This window comes from Vicia villosa, linkage group LG1 (assembly GCF_029867415.1).
Source record: "Vicia villosa cultivar HV-30 ecotype Madison, WI linkage group LG1, Vvil1.0, whole genome shotgun sequence".
Classification (NCBI taxonomy): domain Eukaryota; kingdom Viridiplantae; phylum Streptophyta; class Magnoliopsida; order Fabales; family Fabaceae; genus Vicia; species Vicia villosa.
Window position 1 is genome coordinate 31,592,652 of NC_081180.1, and position 8,526 is coordinate 31,601,177.

Here is an 8,526-nt window from a genome sequence, read left to right on the forward strand (position 1 = left end):
GCTGAATTGTGCATACTCCATATATATTTCCTGAAATGGAAAATGCATAGGATTAGAGTACCACATTGTCTTATACAAAATTCATATACATTGTTATCATCAAAACAAGAATATTGATCAGAACAAATCTTGTTCTAACAACTTTAACATAATCAGGGTTACTACGAATTAGGGATGGTGTATGAGAGGTCATTTGGGGAACTTTGTGTGTGCGGGAGCAGCTTGGGATTTTGTATCCTTCCCAATTCTGGAAGTGAAAGCTTTGGCACTCAAAGAGGCTATTCTTAGTGCTATAGATTTTCATATGGGGAATGTCATCTTCGAAAGTGATTTTCAAAGAACGACCCAGGCTATTCACACCGATCATACCGGTTTGTCCGGATTTAGTTTTATAATTTCTTCCTTTCGTAGTTTGTTGCATAACTTTCCTAACTTTGAGGTAAAGTTTGTAAAATGTCAAGCGAATTCGGTTGCTCATTCTAGAGTAAAGGCGGCCAATTCTTGGATTAGGCGTAGTTGTTTTAATATGATTCTTCCTTGTATTGCACAATTGTTTATTAATGATATGAGTTAATTTCTTTTTTGTAATAAAAAACTATTTTTTGTCTTCCAAACAGACCCTTAATCATCGAGACCTTAATCATCAAGACAATCTCAATCAAGGCCAAATTAATGAAAATAATGATCCAGCTCACTCAAAAAGACAAATCATTAAATGATCATAAAAGAACCATAAGACGTGTGTGTAAAAAGAATGAAGAAAGACAAACAATCTACTAAAGCAAAAAAAAAAAAGAAAAAAAAAAGAAGACAAACAATCTACAAATTAGATAGAGACTTTATTGCAAAAGATGTATCATATTTAAATAAACTTTTAAATTTATATAATAATATTTTTTTCACCATCAATTTTGACAACAAGTAGTTTTTTCAGTCATTAAAATACTTTATTTAAGTTCTTAAAATAAAGAACTTCAAATCAATTTAGTGATTTTCTAAATTTAGCAACACAAATTTAATTGTTATAAGTTTGCCTTGGTGCAACATAAAATTATTTAAAACAATGTAGATATTTTTCATTAATTTTCATAAATACTTTTTCAAAAAAAAAATTGATAATGTACATTGAATAATGTTCTTAAATTAAAAGAATTAAATAATTTTCATAAAATTAAAAGAGTATATTATTCTACTTTCAAATTTTCTTTTTCTTCACTAATTCAAATTTTGGTTTGAGGCATTGTGTGAAATTCTATTGAATTTCCTTACATTCATAGACAAATATTACTACATTATTAACTTTTTTTTTAGGACAAAGGACAATTTATCGTTTTTTTCAGTTAAAACGAAACCAAAGAAGTAGAACTCCACTTCCTTCTATACAAAATTCCGTATTACCCCTTGCCCCACTTAAAAGCGACGGAGATCCACGTACTTAGGAAGGGACAAAAAGGTCCAATCAGGTATATCATCAACGAAACCACCCGAACACATAATGCAAATACGCAAAACCAAAAGGACACAACAGCAAAACAAAATGTCACAAATGATTGACCAACTCAGCAACACAACACTATTGTTCCTTTCTAAAATTTCTTAAAAGAAACAATAACTCAAAGATTCGAATCTTCCGCTCAGAACATTCCTTCACAAAATAAAAAACATCGAATCCAACGGTTGAAAACAACCTAAGCTCATAAAAAATTCCATGGCATAATTCTAGCATCACCTCACATTTATACCTCACCATTGAAACAAAACACAAACGTTGTATAGCTCTCTCTTACCTCGTATTTCGCTAATTTCACACCAATCAATTTTTTCTACTTTCTCTTCTCTCAATCTTCCCTTCCTCAACCGCACTTTCTTTTCTCCGCCGGAGAAACTTTGTTTCGGTGGCGGGAGAGGTTTGTCAATCTGTTTGACCGTTAGGTGTTTGTTATATTGTATTGTATTATATTATATTTTCTTCCTCTGTGCCTTTTCGGAGACATGGAGGTTTCAGAAATGCCACCGGAGAAGGTTTCCGACGTGTTGCCGGGAAATTCTGACGTTGTGTCACCTAAAAAGTTGCCGGAAAAGTCTAAAGTTTTGTCACCGAGAAAGTCTATAGTGGAAAAGGTGTTTGGAAAATCCAGTTCTGGGAGTGGAAGTTTCAAGAAGCGTAGTGAAAGTCAGAGTTCCATGAATGAAGACGAGGATGGTGGCGTGGAACTCATGGAGATTGGAGGACAAAGAACAAAAAATGTGTTGATTCTCATGAGTGATACTGGTGGTGGACATCGAGCTTCTGCTGAGGCTATTCGTGATGCTTTTCAAATTGAATTTGGTGATGAATACAAGGTAGTTTCTTAATTTGTTCAATCTAACCTTGTTTTGGATCTGTCATAGCTTTTGTTTCAACATATGTTGATTTTGAAATTTCAGATATTTGTTAAGGATGTTTGGAAGGAGTATACAGGGTGGCCATTGAATGATATGGAGGGTCAATACAAATTCATGGTTAAGCATGTTCAGTTATGGAAGGTTGCTTTTCATAGTACTTCACCTAAATGGATCCATTCTGTCTATTTGGCTGCCGTCGCGGCCTACTACGCCAGGTATATTCCTCGTCGTCTGATGCTTTTCCCTTTGGTTGATCATCATTCATTTTGATGAGAATGTATTGGAATCTCAATGATTGAAATGGAGTTTTCTGATTGAAACTGTACTGTCTCATTTTCAGAGAGGTGGAGGCAGGGTTGATGGAATTCAAGCCAGATATTATAATCAGTGTTCATCCCTTGATGCAACATATTCCATTATGGGTTCTGAAGTGGCAAGGTTTGGAAAAGAAAGTTATTTTTGTCACTGTTATCACGGATCTTAGTACCTGTCATCCTACATGGTAACTTCATGATTCATTGTAGCTTGTTAATTTTCTTGCTTTAAAGTCGATTAGTTTATGCTTTTAAGTACTCAAATTTTTAAGCTTTTTGCAGGTTTCATCCTTGGGTGAATAGATGTTACTGTTCTTCGCAAGAAGTGGCGAATAAAGCCTTACAAGAGGGACTTGAGGAATCTCAAACCCGAATATATGGCTTGCCTATAAGGCCTTCTTTTGCTCGCGCAGTTCTTGTTAAGGTATTAAGCATATTGAAGATGTGAGTAGGTTCTGTATTGATCTCTTTGATAGAACAATGGAACTGAGTTTGTTTTTATTGTAGTCTCAACTAAGAGAAGAACTTGAGATGGATCCTGACTTGCCGGCAGTTTTACTGATGGGAGGTGGGGAAGGAATGGGCCCTGTCAAGAAAACTGCAAAGGCTCTTGCAGAATCACTTTATGATAAAGAAACTGAGAAACCAATCGGGCAGATTGTGGTCATTTGTGGTCGTAATAAGAATTTAGTAGCTTCCGTGGAAGCTATCGAATGGAAAATTCCAGTAAAGGTAAAGACTAATAAGCAAACAGTTAATTATGTGAGCATAATAGTAAGACAGACACTGAAAGATTGTTTCTTTGTTTGAGTAGGTTAGAGGATTCGAGACGATAATGGCCAAATGGATGGGAGCATGTGACTGCATCATAACAAAAGTAAGTTAAATGATTTTCTCTAATGATCTTTAATGCACGGTTTTGAAAGAAGGTACAACCGTGATGTAGAATGCAACATTATAGTTTTTGATGTCCTGTTGCGATTTGAGTCTAATTTAGCCGTGTTTGGTTACAATTATGCGCAATATCAAAAAAAGCGATTTAAAAACCTTTCTTTTATGTGTTGTTTCATATGTTAGCACAGGCTTATTGATTCTATGAAATTTTCAGGCCGGACCAGGTACCATTGCAGAAGCATTGATTCGAGGTCTTCCTATCATTCTCAACGACTATATCCCCGGACAGGTGAGTTATTCAACCGTTGTCTTCATTGTGATTCTGTTTCTTTCTTTCTATCTTTATATTGATTCTCTGCTACTATGGTATCTATAGGAAAAGGGTAATGTGCCTTATGTGGTAAACAACGGAGCTGGTGTCTTCACGCGTAGTTCAAAGGAAACAGCGCGAATTGTGGCCGAATGGTTCAGTACAAAACAAGATGATCTAAAGAAAATGTCAGAGAACGCACTTAAACTAGCGAATCCAGAGGCCGTGTTTGAGATCGTGAGGGACATTCATGAACTTGCAAAGCAACGCGAGCCAGGAGTCTTTCCTTACATGTTGACCTCATCATTTACTAGCATAATCTAATTAATTAATTATTTATCAGTTCATCTTTCACCTTAGCTTTTTTTTTCAATCTTTTCCATTAGAATTGACATGTACAGATAATTCTTCAAGTTACATTATTCTTTATCGCACTGGCGTGGTTTTACTGTCATATAAGGTAAAAAAAAGTCTGGTTTTAGCAGACTTTAGGGGTTTATTTGGGATGTTTGTTGGAAGATAAGATGGGTTTGTCTTGTAACTTTGTATTGGTTTCACATTTTACTGTGCATATCAGTCTACTGGTTTTTCTTCAAAAATATTCTTTGTGATTTTATTTATCTCTCAAAGTGTACCAATTTTAGGCTCGACCGAAAAGAAAAATTCTTGAGCAAAGAAATCAACATTTTCGAATGAAACATGAACATTAAGCAGTGGCTAAACGTTACTGTCGGATATCACATGTATGATATTGAAACAAAAGACATGTCATATGCGGTCTAAGAGCACGAGTTTCCATAACTACCAGCAACAACAAAAGAGGAAAAACAGAAGAAGGTTGAGAAAGCTGTTAGATAACACATGACCAAAGACTGGTAGTTGTTGACCCTTGAAGCAAAGAAAAGCAATAATAGTACTAAGATTGTGTAGTAATTAATTACAAGTGGATATTGAGAAGTTATAGAAAAGCAATGAGTATTTATTGTGAATAATTAGTTGGTGACAGATTGTTATCAGCTCAAAACACACGTTGAGTGAGACAAAATAGCATTGTTGTTTTCAACTGTACTTTCCAGTTGCATTTGATGATATGTGCACCCTGATGTTTGTTTTGACAACTTCATATTTATGATGTATATGATTGGATGAAAAATCATACACAATTATGTAGGACATGTTGATGCTGTCATGTTGAGTGATAAATAAGATAAAAATCTAAAGCCAAATATATGGTAAAGGTATGCAGCATAAGTTTTCTTATACCAGCAAGGAAACTGTGGTTATCATTTTAATTTCGGCTGATGTCATAGAGATTTCGTATAGAGTACATCTAAAGGATACAATAGATCAATTTAATACACAGATATTGAAAATGTTATGATGTATAAGGTGGCTAATAAGGTTAGATAGGTAAGTACTTGAGTTTTATTTTTTTTCTTCTTCGTCGTAGCAATTTATAGGTAGTTAAGCTTTAAAATAGGCGGGATTGTAGATCTAGGAATCAAAAGTCCTTGCAGTATTAAATTTTGAGGTGTTTGACTATATGGTGAGATGCAAATGGTCTTGTCAAATTAGTTGATAGTGTGAAAGTTTTGGGATCATTCAGGGTGACCCCTTATAATGAAGATATAATGGAGATTTTGGAAACTAAACATCAGTGGATACCACATCCCCTCATGTTGACCACCTTGTTCTCTAAAGCTCGCCTAGTGGTAGAAGTTGACACTATTCTCAGATGTCTTAAATCGCTCCCTAAAGGGACATTATGTGGTAGAGATAGTTTATGAGTCCAACACATATTAGATGTTATGTGCAGAGAAGGTTCTGTTGTGGCAAGGTGTCTTTTATGTGTAATTACTCTAGTTGTTAACTTATGGCTAGGAAAAAGATGTCTGGTGTGTTTGGCAGAGGGTGTAGCTTTCGTAGCCTTGACGTCGTTACTGAAGCCTGGTGGTGGGATACACCCAATTGTTGTAGGTTCTATTTGGAGGTGTCTCATATTCAAGGTTGCTATGAAAGGGGTCGGTAAAGACGTGGCGTAATGCCTTAATGACTTCCACTTTGACATAAAGGTATTAGGGGGTGTTAAGGACATTTTGCACAGTGCTAACATGTTGTCGAACAAGCGGCATGGAGATGGTTCTTTGGATATGTTCACGGTAGATTTCCTTAATACTTTCGACATGGTAGACCAATCAACCCTATTGTGAAAGGTGAGGTGAGGTTTCCATCTATTTTATTGTGAGTTGAGTTTCTTTATGGTCAAGAAGCAAAGTCGTACCTTGGGGATTAACATATTATGTCATCCACTAGAGTGCACCAAGGTGATCAGTTAAGTTAAGGCCACTTATTTTTACTCGTGTTACATCATCTTATTCATAACATAAAAGACAATTTCAAACTTTTTTTTTATACATGGTGTTTTGATGATGGTACCATCATAAGAGATTCAAAGGAGATGGTCAAAGCCCTTAACATCATTCGGGAGGTAGGGGTAGGATTGGGGCTTGAATTGAATTTTCCTAAGACCGAGATATTTTGATCTTCATGTGATGGCCGATGCTAGGGATGAAATTTTTTGGAGGGTCTCTTTGTCGAGATGGAGGTTTTATTAAAAGGTTATCTATGAAGAGAGTTGTAAAGGCTATTGAATTAATACATCTTGTGCTACAGGCCAAAATAATTTTTGGTCTAAGAACTGTGAATAGGAATTAGTTTAAATGTAATTATTTAGTGTAATTACCGATATAGCCCTGTAACCTTTATATATACGAGAAATATTAATGAGAAAAGTATCAAGCCAAGAATTGTTGACATGGTATCAGTAGGTTTTCGATCAAACCTGTGAGTTTTAGGTTAATCTTGGCTTTATTCAGCGACACCCCACTGGGTCGCTCTTGAAATCGTCTCGGTAGATCTCGTTTCTCGGTAATTGAAATCATCTCGGTTCTCGGTAATCTCTTCCAAGATTGCGATTTTAATCTCGGGTGCTTACAAATCGTGTTTGCTTTGATCGTGTTATCGTATCGGTGTCGGCAAGTATTTTGAATTAGGGTTTTGACTCGGTGTCGGCAAGTATTCTGAATTAGGGTTTTGACTTGGTGTCGGCGAGTATCCTGAATTGGGGTGTTGATTTGGTGTCGGCAAGTATTTTCTTCAGTGTTCCGTTGGTGTTTCTTGTTTCACGTTAACAAAATTGTTAAGTTAACAAAATTGTTCTTAAGTCATCTCTGATATTATGGCTTCCGAAGAAGAGATAGATCATATTTGTGTTCGTTTTACCGGAAAGAATTATCTTGTTTGGGAATTTCAGTTTCGGATGTATGTCAAAGGGAAAGGATTATGGAGTCACTTGGACGATGTCTCTTTGGCACCGTTAGAGACAACTGACTTAGATGCATGGGAAATAGAAGATGCTCAGATTATCACTTGGATTCTCGGTACTATTGATCCTCACATGATTAATAATTTGCGATCTTTTTCTACTGCCCAAGAAATGTGGAACTACTTGAAGCGTATCTATAACCTAGACAACGCGGCCAAACGTTTTCAGTTGGAGCTAAACATTGCCAATTACAAACAAGGCAATCTGTCTGTTCAAGAATATTCTGGTTTTTTGAATTTGTGGACAGAACACTCTGCGATTATACATGTTGATGTTCCCAAGAGTTCTCTCGCAGATGTCCAAGAGGTCTACAATACTAGTAGGCGAGATCAATTTCTCATGAAGCTTCGTGCAGAATTTGAGGGTGTCAGAGGTTCTTTGCTGAATAGGAATCCTGTTCCTTCTTTAGATACATGTGTTGGTGAACTTCTCAGAGAGGAACAACGTCTTGCTACTCAAGGATCCATGTCTCACGATGTTGTCATTTCTGAGTCTGCTATGTTTGCATATGCTCCTCAGAGTAGAGGTAAAGGTCGTGATATTCGACATGTCCAATGTTTCTCTTGCAAACAATTTGGACATTTTGCTCAGAGTTGCAGTAAGAAGTTTTGTAAGTATTGCAAGCAGCAGGGCTATATTATCTCTGATTGTCCCACCCGTCCTCTACGATCAGCACAACGTTCGGTGCAAGCATTTCCTGCTAGTACAAGCTCTGCAGTTGGTCCTTCCATCACCAATCCATCTAATGGTGGTGCTCTCCAACCTGAAATAATCCAACAGATGGTACTTTCCGCTCTTTCAACCTTGGGAATTCAGGGTAAGTCTTCGAATGTTTCCTGCCCGTGGTTTCTTGATTCTGGTGCATCCAATCACATGACAGCCTCTTCTGAATACTTGCACAATTTACTTTCTTACCATGGTAATCAGAAAATTCAAATTGCGGATGGTAATGCTCTCTCTATCACGAATGTTGGTGACCTCAACTCGGATTTTCGGGATGTGTTTGTAGCACCTGGACTTGCTTCCAATTTATTATCTGTTGGTCAATTGGTTGATAATAATTGTAATGTAAATTTTTCTCGTGATGGTTGCCTTGTGCAGGAACAGGTGTCAGGGAAGGTGGTTGCGAAGGGGCCTAAAGTGGGAAGACTGTTTCCACTTCAGTTTATTTCTAGTCATTTATCTCTTGTTTGTAATAATGTCTTGAATTCTTATGAGGATTGGCATAGAAAATTGGG

General features: G+C 36.5%; 1 protein-coding gene across 1 annotated transcript; it reads left to right on the plus strand.

The window, feature by feature from the left end:
• The first annotated feature begins 1,627 nt into the window (after window positions 1-1,627).
• On the plus strand, window positions 1,628-4,519 carry LOC131633100 (monogalactosyldiacylglycerol synthase 2, chloroplastic-like). The gene is made up of 8 exons (XM_058903817.1): window positions 1,628-2,343; window positions 2,428-2,600; window positions 2,726-2,887; window positions 2,982-3,123; window positions 3,207-3,431; window positions 3,514-3,576; window positions 3,808-3,882; window positions 3,970-4,519. The coding sequence occupies exons 1-8, from the start codon at window positions 1,993-1,995 to the stop codon at window positions 4,225-4,227; spliced, it is 1,449 nt and encodes a 482-aa protein (XP_058759800.1). The 5' UTR covers window positions 1,628-1,992; the 3' UTR covers window positions 4,228-4,519.
• The last annotated feature ends 4,007 nt before the right edge of the window (window positions 4,520-8,526 follow it).